This window comes from Protopterus annectens, chromosome 15.part0 (assembly GCF_019279795.1).
Source record: "Protopterus annectens isolate FY-2018-M chromosome 15.part0, PAN1.0, whole genome shotgun sequence".
NCBI lineage: Eukaryota > Metazoa > Chordata > Ceratodontiformes > Protopteridae > Protopterus > Protopterus annectens.
The window spans coordinates 227,250,682-227,270,687 of NC_056749.1; the positions used below are offsets into that span (position 1 = coordinate 227,250,682).

Genomic DNA, 20,006 nt, shown 5'->3' on the forward strand with positions numbered 1-20,006 from the left:
CTTCAGCGATTGCCCTGAGAAGACAATTCTGGTTGCGCTTATGCTCCTTTGCGGAAGCCTTTAAGTCTTCCTTTTTCCAATGCCCCCTTTGATGGTGCCTCCCTGTTTGGGCCCAAAGTAAAGGAGACTCTCACGAGGTGTGAACAAGAAGGGAAGACCCTGTCTGCCGTAGGGGTCTGTTTTTCCTTTCCATCTAGACCCTACCCTAAAGGGCAATGAGGAGGAAAGACTCTGGGATCTTTTCAACACACCCAAAGTGACGCCCCCTCCAGAGGCAGAGGAGGGGGAAGAAACGGAAGACGCCGCCCAGCCGGCAGAGGGGGTCCGCAAAATCAGGGTGACAGAGAGAGACCTTCTCTGGAAAACCCTTTAAGCACACCTGAGTGCAAGCCCGGCTGTCCTACTCTGGAGGCAGTTGGGGGTCGCTTGGCTTTATACCCAGAGGCCTGGCTAAATCTTACATCAGATTACTGGGTAAAAAGCATAGTTACCAGAGGCTACAACATCCCCTTCATAAAAATACCACCAAACTCCAAAAAACTCCCAGATATTCCACCCAGTCTGCGAGACCAAGCAACCATAGAGATAGGAAGGTTGCTCGAAAACAGAGTCATCCAACCAGTCCCAGCGGACCAAATAGGATCCGGAACTTACTCAGGGTTCTTTTTAGTTCCAAAGAAAACAGGGGACTGTAGGCCAATTTTAGACCTCAGCAAGTTAAATACCTTTGTAAAAAAGTAAAAGTTCCGGATGGTCACGCTTCAGTCAATCCTCCCTTTTTGGCAAAAGGGCGACTCGATGTGCTCTATAGATCTCAAAGACGCGTACTACCATATCAAAATGGCCAGAGCGTCCAGAGATCACTTGCGATTCCGGCTGGGAGCCAGTCATTTCCAGTTTCGCGCTCTGCCCTTTGGTCTCACCTCAGCCCTCAGGGTGTTCACCAAGTGCATGGCAGTAGTAGCGTCTCACTTGAGACTAAAGGGATTCTGGGTGTTTCCTTATCTAGACGACTGGCTCCTTTCCGCCACTACCAAGTGTCGTCTTCTACAAGCCAGGGACTACACAGTCGGTCTTTGCTCTTCACTAGGCATAACGGTGAATTTTGGAAAATCTGTCTTATCGCTGTCACAGCGTATCTTATTTATAGGAGCACAGCTAGACACTTCCCTGGCTCAAGTTACTCTCCCCCCATCAAGAGTATCAGACCTCAGGCATCAAATTTTGCTCCTTCTTCACAACAACAGAGTCCCTGCACGACAAGTATTAAGAGTGCTAGGCTGGCAGCATCCCTTCTTGTAGTTCCTTTAGGCAGGATGCACATGAGGATCCTTCAATGGATGCTTTTCGCCCAGTGGTCGTATCTACAACTTCCACTGTCTCACGAAATCTTGATCACGAATTATTGCAAGAAGGATCACTTGTGGTGGATACACAGTCAAGAGCTAACACTAGGATGACCCTTTGTATTACCCAGTCCGATAGCAACTCTAACCACGGACGCTTCCCTGATAGGGTGGGGGGGATTCTTTCAGGGACAAACAGTCCAAGGTCAATGGTCCAACTTGGAGTACAATCTGCACATCAATGTTCTAGAGCTGAGGGCAGTGTTTCTAGCATTGCAACACTTTCACAAGTCCTTACCTCGGGGAACAGTGACAGTTCAGACAGACAACGTCAGTGGTCTGGTACATAAACAAGCAAGGGGGAACCAGATCTTACCCGTTATGCAGAGGCGCCCTCAGAACTTGGCAATGGGCAAAGTCCACTGGACGCTTTCTGATAGCAACGCACATCCCGGGGACTTCCAACGTAATTGCGGACAGGTTGAGCAGAGCCATTCTGTTCCCTCACGAGTGGTCCCTCAAACCTCAAGTGGCGGAAGAGATCTTCCGCAGATGGGGCCAGCCTTGCTGCGACCTGTTTGCATCCCCTTTGAATGCCAAATGCAGAAGCTACTTTGCCCTGTTACTCCCCCCAGCGGGTGTCCCCAGGGACGCATTGGTATACGATTGGCCCCCGGATCTCCTTTACGCTTTTCCTCCTGTTCCACTAATTTCCAGGCTTTTGCAGAAAGCCAAATGTCTGGACAGGACCATAATACTGATAGCCCCAGTCTGGCCTCGACAAATCTGGTTTCCTTTCCTTCAATCCCATCAAGTGGAGGAACCATGGATACTGGACCCGGAGCCAGATCTGTTGACACATTCGTCGGGAGTTCCTCACACCTTCCTCAAGTCCCTCAAACTGACAGCTTGGCTGCTCCGCTTCCCATCTTAGCCAGGTCGGAGTTACTATCTCCTGCAGTACAACAAATTATTGTATCTTCTCACAAACCATCTACAAGAAAATTGTACATCAGTAAATGGAACTGTTTTGTGCACTGGGCCTCCAAACAAGGTATAGATCCATTCGGGGCCCCAGTACACAAGATACTAGATTTCCTTACCTCACTTTTTCAAGAAGGAGCATCAACATCCACTATAAGGGTTCAACTGGCCGCTATATCCAATTTTCATATTGGCCGTAAGGATGGTTCTCTTATGTCCCACAGGCTTTGTAAAGCCTTCATGAAAGGTACTTTTTATCTCCATCCCCCTTTTCGTAATCCAATAGCACCTTGGAATCTTAATCTCATGCTGTCACAACTCATGTTGCCTCCTTTTGAACCAGCAACCACAACTCCGTTAAAATTGCTTTCATGGAAAACACTTTTCCTGGTTGCCATCACTTCCGCCAGAAGAGTTTCAGAGTTACAGGCTCTATCTATCCGACCCCCGTACATGATTTTTCATCCGGATAGAGTAACCTTGCGCACCAATCCATCCTTCCTTCCGAAGGTTTGTTTGATTCAGAACATCAATCAATCTATTGAACTGCCTACCTTCTTTAAAAATCATTCCAATAAGCTGGAATACACATTGCACAAGTTGGACGTTCACAGACAGCTAAGATTTTACTTACATAGGACAAAAGAGTACAGAAAGTTAGATCAACTATTTGTCTCATATGCTGACCAAAGAAAAGGGCAGGCAGTAACGAAGGTTACCTTATCCAAATGGCTCTCAGATTGCATAAATTTCGTATGTGCTGAATCCAAACAGCAACTCCCTTTCAAACCCAGAGCTCATTCTACATGGGCGATTGCTACCTCTTCAGCCCATACCGCTCGTTTGCCTTTAGATACCATTTGTGCAGCGGCAACTTGGGCAAAACCACATACCTTTATCGCCCACTACAAGCTAGACAAGAGCTCCAGGGACAGGGCGACGTTTGGTTCCACTGTACCCAGGAATGTTCTCCTTTGAGCCACCCGGGAAAAAGGAGCTAGGGACGCTACCAGTGTGTAAGAACAAACGGCGAGATTGAACAATTTCACATTAAGAAGTCATGTCTTACCATAACGATCCATGTGAATTGTTCATCTCGCCTTTGTTCTTACATCCCCCCCTCCATCCCCCGTCCTACGGTCTGGGAGAACGGTTTTCAATTAGATTCCTTTTCAGCCTTTTCTAGGTATGGTTGGCATGATGTCCTTCAAGGATGCATCTGCAGTCATAACAAATGGGTTGTCCTGCCTCAGGCAGCCCTTCGGTCGGCCGGATTCCAAAGTCTGGGTCTGGCCTCGGCTGATGTCGCACTTTCCCCGACGTCAGAGCGTCTGGGGTATAAAAGCATCAGCCGACGCCATTTTCCTCAGTCTTTCTTGACGCGCGGTGCCCGAAGCAGAAGCTGTTCGCAAGTGCCGGTCGGTCAGATCCAGTGAATTCAGCTACCAAAGACTTCGAAAAAAGCTAAGTACCCCGTTGGGGACTCTTTCTTGCCTCAGCCGATGTCAGGCAAAATAAATAATTGTTTAACTTGTGGGAAACAAATACCTCATAAGGATTTCCATTCCTACTGCCTTCCTTGCTTAGGCCCAGACCACGACGTATCGGCCTGCACTGCCTGTGCTTCCTTCAACCGACGAACTGTTAGGCGTTGGTCGGAGTTTGCAGAGCAGTTTTGCATATAAAATGCCGTCGGAGACTCCGACTTCGCATTTGGTTAAAAAACGGAAGGACAAGGACCGACACTCGCAGCCCGTGGTTTCGGCTGAAACCACGGTAAGGCCTACCGCGAGTGCCTCGGTTTCGGCCGAAACCGAGTCCTCGGAAATTCCTACTTCCGAATCCATTCAACCGACCACCGCGGCCCGGGAGGCCCCGGCTGAGTCGGCTACCGAGCTACCTACCGAAACCAGTGTCCAGGAAATGTCTGACACCATTCCTTTGGACATATCTACTCCTGCACGTGGGGCACCTAGGCCCCCTGCTTCCATGTCCATTAAGGCCTTTTCTAGGGCTAAAGCTGCTAAACTTTCTAAAGCTTTGCCTCACAAGACTACCTCCCAGAGGCCTACTTCTAGTTCTCAGATCCTCAGCCTTGCAGAGGACCTTATTTCTTTAATTAGAGGTTCACAACCTCACCCAGACAGGGCCTCTCACCCTCCACTGGACAGAAGGCCCAGGACTGATCCCTCTGACCCACACTCTTCAGATGAGTGCACGGATGGATCTGAGTTGTCAGACCACCAGGAGGAGGCTTATTCGCCTTATGAGGATTCAGATGCTGAGGAATCTATCCCTTCGGCCTCCCCTCCTGAGGAGTTTTCCTTTGGTGAGACTCTACACTCCATGAGAGAGCATTTTCAATGGCAGGGTCAGGATTTCTCTGATTCTAGAAAAAGATTAAGGACCTTTTTGCATTTGCCTCAACATAGGCCCTTAGCTATACCTCCTGTTTTGAATGTAATTGATGATGTGTACAATGATGTCAGTACAGACCCTGACACTCTTCCTCCGGCTCCTGCCAAACCTGATAGATACTATAGGGTCCCGGATTCTCATTTCCATCTGTATAAAGCCCATTCTGCAGACCCAGAAACTATTTCTCAGGGCCCTAAAGGGGTTGCGGCAGCCACTGCCAAAAATCCTCTACCCTCTGAAAGAGAGTCTAGAGCTTTAGAGAGATGGGGAAAGAAGGTATATACTTCTGCAACTCTTTCTGTCAGGGCATTAAATTGTCAATTTCATATGATACAGTACCAAGAGTATTTGTTAGATGAGCTGAATAAGAAACTTTCTTCTCCTGAACCCCTTGACCATAAATCTCTTCAGGATTTGGTACACAGCTCACAACAGGTTAGTAATCATTTCTTGAAATGTGGCTATGATGCATTGGAGGCTTCATTTCGGTCAGTTATGACTGGGACAGTTATTCGTAGGCATGCCTGGCTGAAGGAACAATCTTTGCCAGACCATGTTAAAGCTAAACTCCTGGATGCTCCAATGGAGAAACGAAATTTATTTGGCTCCTCTGCTCAGGAGATCTTTAAAAAGGTTGAAGAAAAGGCAAAATCTGTGCAAACAGTTAAGGATTTCCTGCAAGTACAACCACCGAGATTCAGCAGAAACTGGCCTACTAAGAATTGGTCCTTTCCAGACTCGGACAGAGGCCAGAGAGGCAGGAACAGACGCCCTAGAGGCAGAGGCCAATCGAAGGGCTCCTACAGAGGCTGTCAGTGGCAGCCTGCCAACCAGAGGAGTAGTGCAACAGCAGCAACAACAACTACTACACCAGGACAGGCTCAATGACTTTACTCTGATTCCGCCTTCCAGGGATCAACTGGAAGCACCCTTGGGCGGAAAGCTGGCTTTATTCTCAAAAAACTGGCATTACATTACAAGGGACACATGGACACTGCAAATAATAGACAAAGGATACAGGTTCCACTTCCACACTTTGCCAAAAAGAAATGGAATGCCAAACCTTCCACCAAGTCAGAGAGCAGAGGCTCTAAGGCAGATCAACAATTTGCTTCAGATGAAAGCTATAGAAAAGGTACCACTTTCAGAACAAGGCCAAGGATTTTACTCCAGACTATTCCTTGTACCAAGAAAAAAAAAATCAATGGAGGCCTATTCTCGACCTGTCCGCACTGAATACTTACCTCATTGTGCCAAAATTCAAGATGCTGACCCTACAGCCACTTCTTCCCATGTTGGGCAAGGAGTCCTGGCTGGTGACTCTAGATCTCAAGGAGGCATACCTGCACGTCCCTATTCGACCAAGTTGCAGAAGACACCTCAGATTTCTTGCAGGATCAGAGCATTATCAATTCTCAGCATTGCCCTTTGGCTTATCTACTGCGCCCAGAGTATTCACGAAATGCCTGGCATCAGTAATTGCGCACTGCAGACTTCAGGGGATTCAAATCTACCCATATCTGGACGACTGCCTAATACAAGCGGACAACAAGGGAAATTTGACAAAGGACTTGGCCTATGCCATCCACCTGCTACAGGCCTTGGGTTACACAGTCAACATCCAAAAGTCAAGACTTGTGCCATCCCAAAGGATAACCTTTTTGGGTGCAGATCTGGACACAACCACCCAAATGGCCTTTCTCACAGAAGAAAAACAAAAACAACTTCCAGATTACTTCATGATTCTGACAAGACAAACTCAGCTTACTGCAAGGAAAATCCTGCAGGCCCTGGGTTACATGGCATCCTGCATAATTCTGATTCCACAGGCCAGGCTGCATTTGAGAAAATTACAATGGTACCTAAGGTGTGTATGGTCTCAACATAGTCACAGTTTAGAAACCCTGATACCAACCATTCCTTGCCTTCAAAAGGAATTTCTGTGGTGGGCTCAGGCCTGCCAGTCCAACAGAGGGTTGCCTTTCAACAAACCAAAAACAAGACAAACCATCACCACGGACGCTTCAGACCGAGGATGGGGAGCTCACATGGAGGGCAAATGTATCCAAGGCCTATGGTCTCAAGGGCAGCTAAGCATGCACATAAACCAAAAGGAAATGCTGGCAGTGATGCATGCAATCGAGGCTTTCAAACCCTTCCTCCAACAAGGACACCTGTTAATAAGGACAGACAACACCACGGTCATGTGGTACATAAACAAGCAGGGAGGCACACACTCTTACCCCCTATGCCGGCTAGCTATGAATCTATGGGAACTATGCCTGAAACTCAATATCCAACTACAGGCCCAGTTCGTGCCAGGAAAAGAGAATACACTGACAGACAGCTTAAGCAGAACTACCATGGATGCACACGAATGGATGCTGCACCCACACATCTTCCAACTCATAGCAAAGGCATGGGGAATGCCGGAGATAGATCTGTTCGCCTCCCCCCTCAACCATCAACTGAAGACATTCTGCTCAAGGACGTACCGCCCACAAGCTTGGAGGGTGGACTCTCTCTCTTTCAGCTAGAAAGCTCTAAACGTATATGCCTTTCCACCTCTCCCATTAATGTACAAGGTTCTACTGAAGATCAGGGAGGAACAGCCAAGAGTGATACTGATAGCTCCAGACTGGCCAAGGCAACACTGGTATCCATTATTGAGAAGCATGTCTCAAGCAAAACCATAGCCTCTCCCCCTATGGCCTCTTCTTCTGACGCAGAACAATTTCAAGATCATGCATCCCAACTTGAAAACATTGCAGCTAACTGCCTGGAAAATTCCTTAAATCCTAATCAAGCTGTTTTATCACAGAGAGTGAGGGATATTATCTTGGAAGCTCGCCGGCCTTCCACAAGGAGGACATACTCAGCTAAATGGAAAAGATTTCTCATTTGGAGCGTATCAAAAGGCTCAGATGTGGCAGTGGCAAGCATAACACATATTCTGGAATACTTAGCAGAATTGTTCCACAATGGCCTGTCCTATTCTTCCATTAAGATTCATGCCTCAGCAGTTTTAGCAGAATACAATGTGGATCCACCTATCTTCTCACATCCTCTCCTCAGACAATTTTTGAGAGGGATTAAAAATATTAAACCTCCAAGAAGACCCCCTCTACCTGCTTGGGATCTCAACTTTGTGCTGGAGAAACTGACACTTCCTCCTTTTGAACCAGCAGCATCAGCGGATCTACAGTTTCTGTCTTGGAAAACTGCATTCCTTCTGGCAATAACTTCAGCAAGAAGAGTATCTGAGTTACAAGCATTAATGGCAGTGCAGCCATTTCTTATTTTCCATTAGGACAGAGTTTCACTAAGAACCAATCCTACTTTTATGCCAAAGGTGGTATCTAGGGTATCCTTGAACCAAGCTATCCACTTGCCTACGTTCTTCCCAAATCCACAGAATAGAGGGGAGAAATTGCTGCACACCCTGGATATACACAGACAACTACGCTACTACTTGGACAGAACTAAAACTAGCAGAAAAACTGACCAACTATTTGTAGCATATGCTTCTGGGGTGCAAGGAAAGGCAATTTCCAAACAGACAATTTCAAAATAGATAGGAAATTGCATTCGATTTTGTTACTCCTTTCATTGAAAGACAGTTCCTGAAAACATCAGGCCTCATTCCACAAGGGCCACAGCCACCACTACAGACTTCCTACGAGGGGTGGCTACCAAGGACATTTTAGAAGCTGCTACTTGGAGCTCCGTGCATACTTTTGCCAAACATTACAATCTACCTTTATACTCCAGATCCAGAGCAGGTTTTGCTACTGCAGTCCTGCAGGGGATCTTAACTACACCATCCTTTTCTTAGTACCTCCTCCCCCAGATTGGCTATGGTATTCTACCTATTTGTTATGACTGCAGATGCATCCTTGAAGGACATAGTACAGTTTTGTACCTACCATAAATGTAGATGTCCGATAGGTATGCATGTGCAGTCAGGGTTACCCTCCCTCCTACCCCTCTGTGGTATTCCTGGGGTACTTACCCCTCTTTTAGCTAGCTGGGGGAATCTATTATGGTGTATTTGTTTGTATATACATGTATATATTTTTATAATTTTGCAAATGTTTGGAAATTTTTTGCATTTATCCAAATTTAGCCTTCCTAGAGAGCACCTGGCATCTGGGGCAAGAAAAACTGAGGAAAATGGCGTCGGCTGATGCTTTTATACCCCAGACGCTCTGACATCGGGGAAAGTGCGACATCAGCCGAGGCCAGACCCAGACTTTGGAATCCGGCCGACTGAAGCGCTGTCTGAGGCAGGACAACCCATTTGTTATGACTGCAGATGCATACTTATCGGACATCTACATTTATGGTAGGTACAAAACTGTACTTTATTAACATCAGTAATGGCATCTTTTATCCTCTACCTGGCAGTAGGGTTCCAGACAATTTGTAGTATTTGTTCATAAGTGTTTTAGACACATTTCTAAGAGGGATTCTTCTGGTATAGCAAACTAGATCTGAGGGTTAGCACTGGAGGATCATGGGATATTACTGTGCCTCGAGCTTTCTCGAAGATGCGAGCTAGTGATGCGGCTGACTCAGAGCCGAGGATCGGCTCCGAACTCGTGTGTAAGAACAAAGGCGAGATGAACAATTCACATGGATCGTTATGGTAAGACATAACTTCTTATTAGGCTTTCTGTATTTGGAAAACTGAGAGAAGGCTCAGAGAGTGAATGAGTGAACATGTTTACAGGTTCAAAACCAACAACACTGCCTTTGCCTTGGCTAAACACACTTCCATTTCTGCAGATTTCTCACAATTTTTGTTCACAGTTTTATAAATGATTTGAGTTGGTCCCTTAGTACAGAATTAGGAAAATTTGTTGGAATGCCATGGTTTATGGTGGCCGGTTATGCTGCGAGCTTACTTGTGTCAGCAATGTTTGTTAGCATCAGTTTGATGAAAAATAAGTTGTGAATCATTTGTATATATTTAAAACTGATTTTGAAAGTTTGTAATTATTTGCTTCTTGTTTTTTTTTATGACAGTATCCCAGAGCATTGAGCAAGATGGAGGTTAAGAGAGAGCTGAGCTCCATAACCATTTCAGTGGAGGGTATGACATGTAATTCCTGTGTTCAGTCCATTGAACAACAGATAGGAAAGGTGAAGGGGGTTCTCAGCATAAAAGTAAGTATTTTTTTTTACAGCAGTCTGTGGCTGATGTCAGAATATGAGATGATGTCAGTGGGTTGTAGAAGATGTTTTTTATTATTTTTTCCCTTCCAGAGTTCATTATAGATTTCTTTTATCTGCCATTAATTGCTTATATATATGTGTGTGTGTATGTGTATTTCTGCTCAGATTTTGGACTTATTGAGGTCACCATTGATGCTGCAGTGAAAAAGTTATGCAGTTCACAATTGAAGGACCCCTTCTTTTACTTATGGAATTCTTCCCTTGCTTTTATTATCAAATCACTGCCTGACAAGATTGAGGAGCACCTTGTGTGTTGTGCCTTCCTAATTTGTTATTGGAAGTGCTTCCAGATTATTCAGATTTGTTATTTGTTAGTTTGATAACTGGCTAATTGTGCTGCACTCACCAGAACAGCTTCATTCCAGGTAAAACCGAAAAATAATGCAAATGCATTTCACCTGTTAAAGTGTAATGGATAAATGATTGTTAGACACATAAGGTTGCAACTGTACAAGCATAACTGTACATAAAACACTGGAATTTTTTCAGAAAGTGGTTATGCTAAGCCCAAACATAGTCACACTGAACTTTATTACAGACATTTTGCCAGTCACATTCATTATTCAGTGCTGATTAAGTGAAGTGCAGTACTGCAGTGGTTTTACTTGAACAGGTCACAGTCTGGCTGCTCACATACTGAATGTTCACTGGAATGTTTTGTATCCATGATCTCTAAGTCTACTTTGGTGTAACTTTGTAAGTAATATCCATCAGTAGGGGGTGGCAGTTAAAGTGTGCACAGCCCTCCTCCTGCAAAAATGTTGTATTGTATATTTAAAATACACTTGTCCATTTTAAAACTCACTTTATTGCCACACATGAAATGGCCCTGGTGGCTTTACTTCACAGACTCCCAGTGGGGCATAACCAATATCATTGAATCCACTTGTATAACATCTCAATAAAAAACATTAATTAAGCCATTTAATGTACATGTTATTTAAATTAACATCTACCAGTTAATATCCACATTCTGCCTTTTAGGGTTGCATGACTGTTGCTTTCAAATAATAAAATAAAAGAAACTTTTTTTTTCCTGCAACCAACATTTTGAATATTTTCTAAATTGTAATGGATGCTGCATTAGTACTACGAATCTGAAATCTAACCGTGTATGGTGGTGTTTCGCAAAGTGCCTTGACATCTTTTCTTGTATCCCCATTATTTTCTAAATTCTCGTTTTAACTGACCGTTTAGTTTCTCCTGTAAACATTTCTGGACAAGAATATGTTATCACATATATAACACCACTAGAATTACAAGTAACCACTTGATTTATATATAAACAAAATAACCTTTTCTCCTTGCAAATTGCATATCTCCCCAGGTTTCATATATTTATAGGCTTCACAAACATTGCATGGGATATGCCCTCTATATTTAGAATTATTCTTAATGTATTATAGCCACTAGGTTATTAACTTTTATGTGCAATACTTTTCTCCCTTCTTTAAGCCGATTGTGGAAGACCTGGAATAGCTTTTATCAATTTTTTATCCGTTAAAAGTATAGACTAATAGTTCCTTAGTATATTAACCATTTGAGAAGTCATATAACTGTATAAAAAATACATACAGGTGTAGAGTTTCAATTTTGTTTAATTGATGGTCTAAACTTTCTAAATTTGCTGTTATTATGATCACTGTTACTTAAGACTTTTTGATTTTGAATCCATTAACTGTTTTGTATATATCCCCCTTTCGAAAGCCTTTTAATAATATATTTAAGCTCTATTTTTAAATCTTCCTTAGTACACAGTCTTACTTCTCTTGTAATTTGTGTATAAGGGAGAGAATTTCTCAAACTTTGGATGATCACTTTCAGCATACACAAATATTTAAAGATGCGGTTTCATTTCTACCCATTTTTGAGCAGATTTTTTTACTTGAAGCAGTAAATAAAATAATGTCTAAGAAATGCATTTGTTGAACCTGTATATCATAGATAAATTTAAATCTGTTTTGTTATAAATTATACGCAGATCTTAATACTTCTCTTGATCCCTTGGAGAGTGAATAATTCTGTAATGAGCAATAATTTTAAAACCGTTCATGGGAAAAGTATTTATGTATTCCTTTTCAGATCTTCCTTTTACTAAATTTGCATATGTTGGAGCAAAACATGCCCCCGTTGGTGTGCCTTGTATCTGTATAAAGAAACTTGTTAAAACTGAAAAAAGGTATGAATTAACACAAATTGCAGCAATTCAGTAATAAAAGAAATCTTTGGTGTATCACCTAATACTCTGTATATTGCCTCCTGACCTAAAGCATGTTGAATACTACCATATAATACGACAACTCAACCAATAAAAATATTTTTTCCACTCAAAATGTTAGATTTTTTTCTATCCTATTATAACTAACCAGAATAAATTAATCCAATTTTTTTAACATAAGGAAAAAGTAAATTATTTAATGACTGCTCTTAGGGTTCTAAAAAACTTCCTATCCCTAAAACTATAAGTCTCCCTGGATGATTAATCTTCTTTTTATGAATTTTAGGCAGCACAAAAAATACTGTTGTTATAGGTTTATAAATTACCATCCATTTGACCTGCCGTTTTAACAGACATTTTAGCCTAATACCTTTATTTATATGTGCCTTAACTTCTTCATAAAATGTTCAGTTGAATTGCAGTTTAATTTGTGGTATTGATCCATCATACCTAAAATATAACACAACATACTGTTTAACATTCATAATAACTATACTTGAACCTTTATCTGCTGTTCTAATTATTATATACTTATTATGCTGTAAATTTGTTATGACATCCATTGCTCCTTAGATTGCTTTCTGTGCCATTGGAAAAAAACTTCAAACATTTCCTTTAAAAACATCATATAGAAAATCTGTAATATGGTGGAGTAAACTTACTGTTAAGTTTCCAGTGTTGTAAGAGATTGTTTCCATCTATTACATTCTGAATCACAGTTTCATTATCCCACAACTCATTATTTTCATAGTCCCACACAGATAAATATAACAGCTGATTGTCACTAGAACAAGCATCATTATTGTCATGTAAATGTTTATCTGGAAAATGTAACTTTGTCAACCTTTTGTATAAACCTAAAAAATGTAAATTTCAAAATCCACACATTTTGTTATTATCTTAGGAACAGAAGTAGAAGCTTTTAATAAACTAGAACATGTACACTGATTTACTTCATATGACAAATTAACAATATGCATTTAATTTTCATCAGCCCAGTTTTGTTGCACAATGTTCACAAAACAGTTCAACTCAAAATATAATTTGGCAAACATTTCAATTGTTATGCACAGCTCCTCTGTTTCTCCCTCAACCCTGCTGTGGATTGGCATAACTCTTAGCAACATGCTTAGGTTTAAGTAGTTCTTCCCTTTCATTATTCCTCCTAGGAGTTGGGGCAGAGGACTGTAATTCATGTTTATTTCTTGCAGAAAGACAGGATCTGGCTCCGCAGACATCCTTTCCATCAATGAATGTGTGTTACAGTATTGTTTCTGTAAGATCTCCTTCTTTGAATAAATTTGCATGAGTCATGTAATTCCTCATTTTTGGAGGTATGTCTGCAGAGCTGCTCAGTATAGAAGGAGTTGTAGGTATTCCTCGTGATTCTTATAAGTAAGCCTTTGGGAATAATCATCATTTTTTTGCACTAGACTAAGAAGAAGTCACTCTCAAGATGCTTCTTTCATCTTGATGTTATGCAACTGCCAAAGCATACAGTGAGTTAGGGTGTCTGCCATGATGGATGAAAAAAAATCAAAGAAAAATTATGTTTCTCCACGAATAGAAAACACAGACACTGGAACACAGACATGCTATAATACCCTTTTTTTTTTTTAATAGACCAACATGGGTTTTGCAAGGACTTTCCAAGATGGCTGCAAGCTGATCAACTTCAGCTCTCCTGGTGTGAAAAAAAAAAGAAACTGAAAAAACAAGGGCCAGGAACTCTTGTTAGTTTTAGTAAATTCAGTTACTGGTTAGTAAGTATATTGCCTGGATGTCCGCAAGGAAGAAACTAAGAGAGGCTAAAAGAAAATCAACTAGAAAAGGTGAAGAGAAAAACAGTGACTGGGAAGAATCCTGCAGTTGTTAAGCAAAAGTCAGTTCAAGCACCATCTTTAGTGTAAGATATGGCTTCCAGCAATTTGGAGGAGGAAATACAAGTCAAATCTGCTCTGACCCAATTTAAATAAACAAAACACTGAAGGAGTTTATCAACTCAAATAACAAAAGCCTGGAAAAAATGGAAGAAGCTTTAAGCACATATTCAGATATGCTGATAAAACTGCAAAAATCAGAGGTCAAAATGAAGAAAAGGCTGACTATCAGACTGCTCAAGACCAGTTTGTTTATTTATTTATTTTTATTTTGCATTTGTTGACCGGGATAGTCCGACTGTATACATGTCCATTTTTAGCAGAGGCCCAGGGGGAAAAGCTCCAAGGTAGTTGACAGCGTGCAATGGCAGTTCTAGCTAGTGGGGTTAGGAAGGGTTTAATTTTGTAAAGTGACCCAAGTTTTTTATTTATAGTTTTGATAGTTTGGTTGACATGCATAAAAATTTGAGATTATTATCTATGATAACACCTAGGAGTTTCGTAGAGGTGTCTGGGGAGATTATTGTTCCATTTTTAGATTTTATGGTAAAGGAAAATGCAGTGGACCTATGAGTAGGTAAGAATAGTAGCAACTTTGTTTTATTGGGGTTTAAGATCAGATGACGATCAGAAAACCAGTTTTCAGCTATGTTTCTTGGGTTGATGTCCACAGATCTGACTGGGATGTAGCTGAGCAGATCAGAGTGGAATCGTCTGCATATTGAATACAGTTCGCATTAGGGATGACTGTGTAAAGGTCATTAATGAAGATGGAAAACAGCAGAGGTCCTAGTATAGAACCCCGGGGGACTCCCAGGGTATTAGGTAGGAGGTTAGATAGTTTATTTTGCCATAGGACAGCCTGCTATCTACCACTCGGATAAGACTGGAACTGTTGAAGAGCTTTAGTATCTAAGCAAATTGTTTTCAGGGTGTGGATTAGTAGCTGGTGATCAACCCTATCAAAAGCCTTGGAGAGATCCAAGAAGAGGGCAGAGGATCATTTATTATTGTTATGGTTATAGCTTATGGCATTAGAGAAGGCTAGGAGGGCTGAGGTGGTACTGTGGTGAGGCCTAAAGCCATGCTGAGAGTTTGCCAAAAGATTATTCTGAATTAGGTGGTGTAGCAGTTGTCTATGAATACATTTTTCCATGATTTTAGCCAGTAGAGACAATATAGCTATTGGGCTGAAATTAGATAGTTCAGTAGAGCTACCACCTTTGTGGAGTAGTATCACATGGGACGTTTTCTAGATGGAGGGGATTGTGGCTTCTGCTGTGGTACGATTGATTAGTATGGAGATGGGTTATGCTGTGGCATCTGCGGCTTTTTGTAGACAGTCAGCGGGGAGTAGATCAGCTGATTGTGTAGTTGGTTTTAATTTTTTGATTAGGGTATGGATAAGTGATGTAGCAACCGGTTGGAAGCTAAAGGAGATTTGGGTACCGGGGGTGATGGAGTCTGGGCCAGGACAGCGTGGAGGTAGTTGGCTAGCTAGGGCTTGGATAGCCTCAGTGAAGAAACTATTAAAGGTGTCTGAAACTTCCTCAGGTGGTTTATAAATAGAGGCTGCGGGGGTTGGGGGTGGTGGTTTGTCCTGGATGTAATAGTTTATTTATACCTGCCCAAAACTTCTGAAGGTTGTTTTAATTTTTTTGTTGAAGATTGCAGTAGCAGGTTTTTTTTTTGTCAAGTAAAATGGATTTTCTAGTCTCATTCCTTAGCTGCTGATATTTAATTTGATCTTGGGGGGGGGGGGGGCTTTTTGTAGTACGCCATAAAGCCCATACTTTGTTTCTGCGGGTGATTTTTAATTTGGAGTCTTTAGAAAGCCACAGTGCAATTTTTGCTTTTGTTCTAATGGAGCGAACAGGAGCATGAGAATCTAGGATGGCAAGGAATTTGTTATTAAAGTAGACAACAGATTCTCTAAGGGCAGTGTTTTAGCACTGACCATTGAGTTAAGTTCCTCTTGGAATTTGGCAGGGTTTAAGTTCTTAGAGTTCTGAGGATGATGCTTAATTATATAGGTAAGAAAGTGATCACTTAGGTCTTCAGGGTGGGTCCCAGACATGTACAGTTGGAGATGACTATTGATAAGTATCCAATCCAGTATACTTTCTTTATAATTAGGTTTGCCTATCCTGGTAGGGGTGGCTATGATCTGTGTGAACGCATGCAGATTTACATGGGTGGTCTGAGATTCTGAGGAATAGGTGTTCCAGTATATGCTAAAATCTCTGAGAACTATGGATGTCCTTCAAGGATGCATCTGCAGTCATAACATATGGGTTGTCCTGCCTCAGGCAGCCCTTCGGTCGGCCGGATTCCAAAGTCTGGGTCTGGCCTCAGCTGATGTCGCACCTTCCCCGACGTCAGGGCGTCTGGGGTATAAAAGCATCAGCCAACGCCATTTTCCTCAGTCTTTCTTGCCGTGCGGTGCCCGAAGCAGAAACTGTTCGCAAGTGCCGGTCGGTCAGATCCAGTGATTTCAGCTACCGAAGACTTCGAAAAAGCTAAGTACCCCATTGGGGACTCTTTCTTGCCTCAGCCGATGTCAGATAAAGTAAATTATTGTTTAACTTGTGGGAAACAAATACCTCATAAGGATTTCCATTCCTACTGCCTTCCTTGCTTAGGCCCAGACCACGACGTATCGTCCTGTTCAGCCTGTGCTTCCTTCAACCGACGAACTCTTAGACATCGGTCAGAGTTTGCAGAGGAATTTTTTGGGGCTAGTTTTGCATATAAAATGCCGTCGGAGACTCCGACATCACATTTGGTGAAAAAACGGAAGGACAAGGACCGACACTCGTGGCCCGCGGTTTCAGCTGAAACCACAGTAAAGCCTACCGCAAGTGTCTCTGTTTCGGCCGAAACCGAGTCCTCGGAGATTCCTTCATCCAAATCCACTCAACCGACCACCTTGGCCCGGGAGGCCCCGGCTGAGTCGGCTACCGAGCTACCTACCGAAACCAGTGTCCAGGATATGTCCGACACCATTCCTTTGGACATATCTACTCCTGCACGTGGGGCAGCTAGGCCTCCTGCTTCCATGTCCATTAAGGCCTTCTCCAGGGCTAAAGCTGCTAAACTTTCTAAGGCTTTGCCTCCCAAGACAACCTCCCAGAGGCCTTCCTCTAGTACTCAGATCCTCAGCCTTGCAGAGGACCTTATTTCTTTAATTAGAGGTTCACAACCTCACCCGGACAGGGCCTCTCACCCTCCACCAGACAAAAGGCCCAGGACTGAGCCTTCTGACCCACACTCTTCAGATGAGTCCACGGATGGTTCTGAGTTGTCAGACCACCAGGAGGAGGCTTATTCGCCCTATGAGGATTCTGATGCTGAAGAATCTATCCCTTTGGCCTCCCCTCCTGAAGAGTTTTCCTTTGGTGAGACTTTACACTCCATGAGAGAGCATTTTCAATGGCAAGGTCAGGAATTCTCTGATTCTAGAAAAAGATTAAGGACCTTTTACATTTGCCTCAGCATAGGCCTTTAGCTATACCTCCTGTTTTGAATGTAATTGATGATGTGTACAATGATGTCAGTACAGCCCCTGATACTCTCCCCCTGCCAAACCTGATAGATACTACAGGGTCCCGGATTCTCATTTCCATCTGTATAAAGCCCATTCTGCAGACCCAGAAGCTATTACTCTGGGCCCTAAAGGGGTTGCGGCTGCCACTGCCAAAAATCCTCTACCTTCTGAAAGAGAGTCTAGAGCTTTAGAGAGATGGGGAAAGAAGGTATATACTTCTGCAACTCTTTCCGTCAGGGCACTAAATTGTCAATTTCATATGATACAGTACCAAGAGTATTTGTTAGATGAACTGAACAAGAAGCTTTCTTCTCCTGAGCCCCTTGACCGTAAATCCCTTCAGGATTTGGTACACAACTCACAGCAGGTTAGTAATCATTTCTTAAAGTGTGGTTATGATGCATTGGAGGCTTCATTTAGGTCAGCTATGACTGGGGCAGTTATTCGTAGGCATGCATGGCTGAAGGAACAATCTTTGCCAGACCATGTTAAAACTAAACTCCTGGATGCTCCAATGGAGAAACAAAATTTATTTGGCTCCTCTGCTCAGGAGGTCTTAAAAAAGTATGAAGAAAAGGCAAAATCTGTGCAGACAGTTAAGGATTTCCTACAAGTACAACCACCGAGATTTAGCAGAAACTGGCCTACTAAGAATTGGTCCTTTCCAGACTCGGACAGAGCCCAGAGAGGCAGGAACAGACACCCCAGAGGCAGAGGCCAATCTAGGGGCTCTTACAGAGGCCGTCAGTGGCAACCTGCCAACCAGAGAGGTAGTGCAACAGCAGCAGCAACAACTACTACACCAGGACAGGCTCAATGACTTTACTCTGATTCCGCCCACCAGGGCTCTACTGGAAGCACCCTTGGGCGGAACGCTTGCTTTATTCTCAAAAAATTGGCATTATATTACAAGGGACACATGGACACTGCAAATAATAGACAAAGGATACAGGTTCCACTTCCACACTTTGCCAAAATGAAACGGAATGCCAAACCTACCACCAAATCAGAGGGCAGAGGCTTTAAAGCAGATCAACAACTTGCTTCAAATGAAAGCCATAGGAAAAAGTACCACTTTCAGAACAAGGCCAAGGATTTTACTCCAGACTATTCCTTGTACCAAGAAAAGAAAATCAATGGAGGCCTATTCTCGACCTGTCCGCACTGAATACTTTTCTCATTGTGCCAAAATTCAAGATGCTGACCCTACAGCAACTTCTTCCCATGTTGGGCAAGGAGTCTTGGCTGGTGACTCTAGATTTCAAGGAGGCATACCTGCACGTCCCTATTCGACCAAACTGCAGAAGACACCTCAGATTTCTTGCAGGATCAGAGCATTATCAATTCTTAGCATTGCCCTTTGGCTTATCTACTGCACCCAGAGTATTCACGAAATGCATGGCATCAGTAATTGCACACTGCAGACTTCAGGGGATTCAAATCTACCCTTATCTGGACGACTGCCTTATACAAGCGGACAACAAGGTAAATTTGATAAAAGACTTGGCCTATGCCATCCGCCTACTACAGGCATTGGGATACACAGTCAACATCCAAAAATCAAGACTGGTTCCATCCCAAAGGATAACCTTTCTGGGTGCGGATCTAGACACAACCACCCAAATGGCCTTTCTCACAGAAGAAAAACAAAAACAACTTCCAGATTACTTCATGAATCTGACAAGACAAGCTCAGCTTACTGCAAGGAAAATCTTGCAGGCCCTGGGTTACATGGCATCCTGCATAATACTGATACCACAGGCCAGGCTGCATATGAGAAAATTACAATGGTATCTAAGGAGTGTATGGTCTCAACACAGTCACAGTTTGGAAACTTTGATACCAATCATTCCTTGCCTTCAAAAGGAATTCCTGTGGTGGGCTCAGGCCTGCCAGTCCAACAGAGGATTGCCTTTCAACAAACCAAAAACAAAACAAACCATCACCACGGACGCTTCAGACCGAGGATGGGGAGCACACATGGAGGACAAATGCACACATGCACATAAACCAAAAGAAAATGCTGGCAGTGATGCATGCAATCGAGGCTTTCAAACCCTTCCTCCATCAAGGCCACCTGTTAATAAGGACAGACAACACCACGGTCATGTGGTACATAAACAAGCAGGGAGGCACACACTCCTACCCTCTATGCCGGCTGGCTATGAATCTATGGGAGCTATGCCTGAAACTCAATATCCAACTGCAGTCCCAGTTCGTGCCAGGAAAGGAAAATACACTGGCAGACAGCTTAAGCAGAACTACCATGGATGCACACGAGTGGATGCTGCACCCAGACATCTTCCAACTCATAACAAAGGCATGGGGAACGCCGGAGATAGATCTATTCGCATCCCCCCTCAACCATCAACTGA

The 20,006-nt window shown here is 43.1% G+C and overlaps 1 protein-coding gene across 1 annotated transcript in view; it reads left to right on the forward strand.

The window, feature by feature from the left end:
• Positions 1 to 20,006, forward strand: part of ATP7A (ATPase copper transporting alpha) — a 2,674,176-nt gene that overhangs the window by 172,293 nt on the left and 2,481,877 nt on the right. The window contains exon 2 of the mRNA XM_044057744.1: positions 9,777 to 9,917. Within this exon, the coding sequence (XP_043913679.1) occupies positions 9,798 to 9,917 (120 nt within the window). The 5' untranslated portion in view covers positions 9,777 to 9,797. The remainder of the gene's footprint in view (positions 1 to 9,776; positions 9,918 to 20,006) is intronic.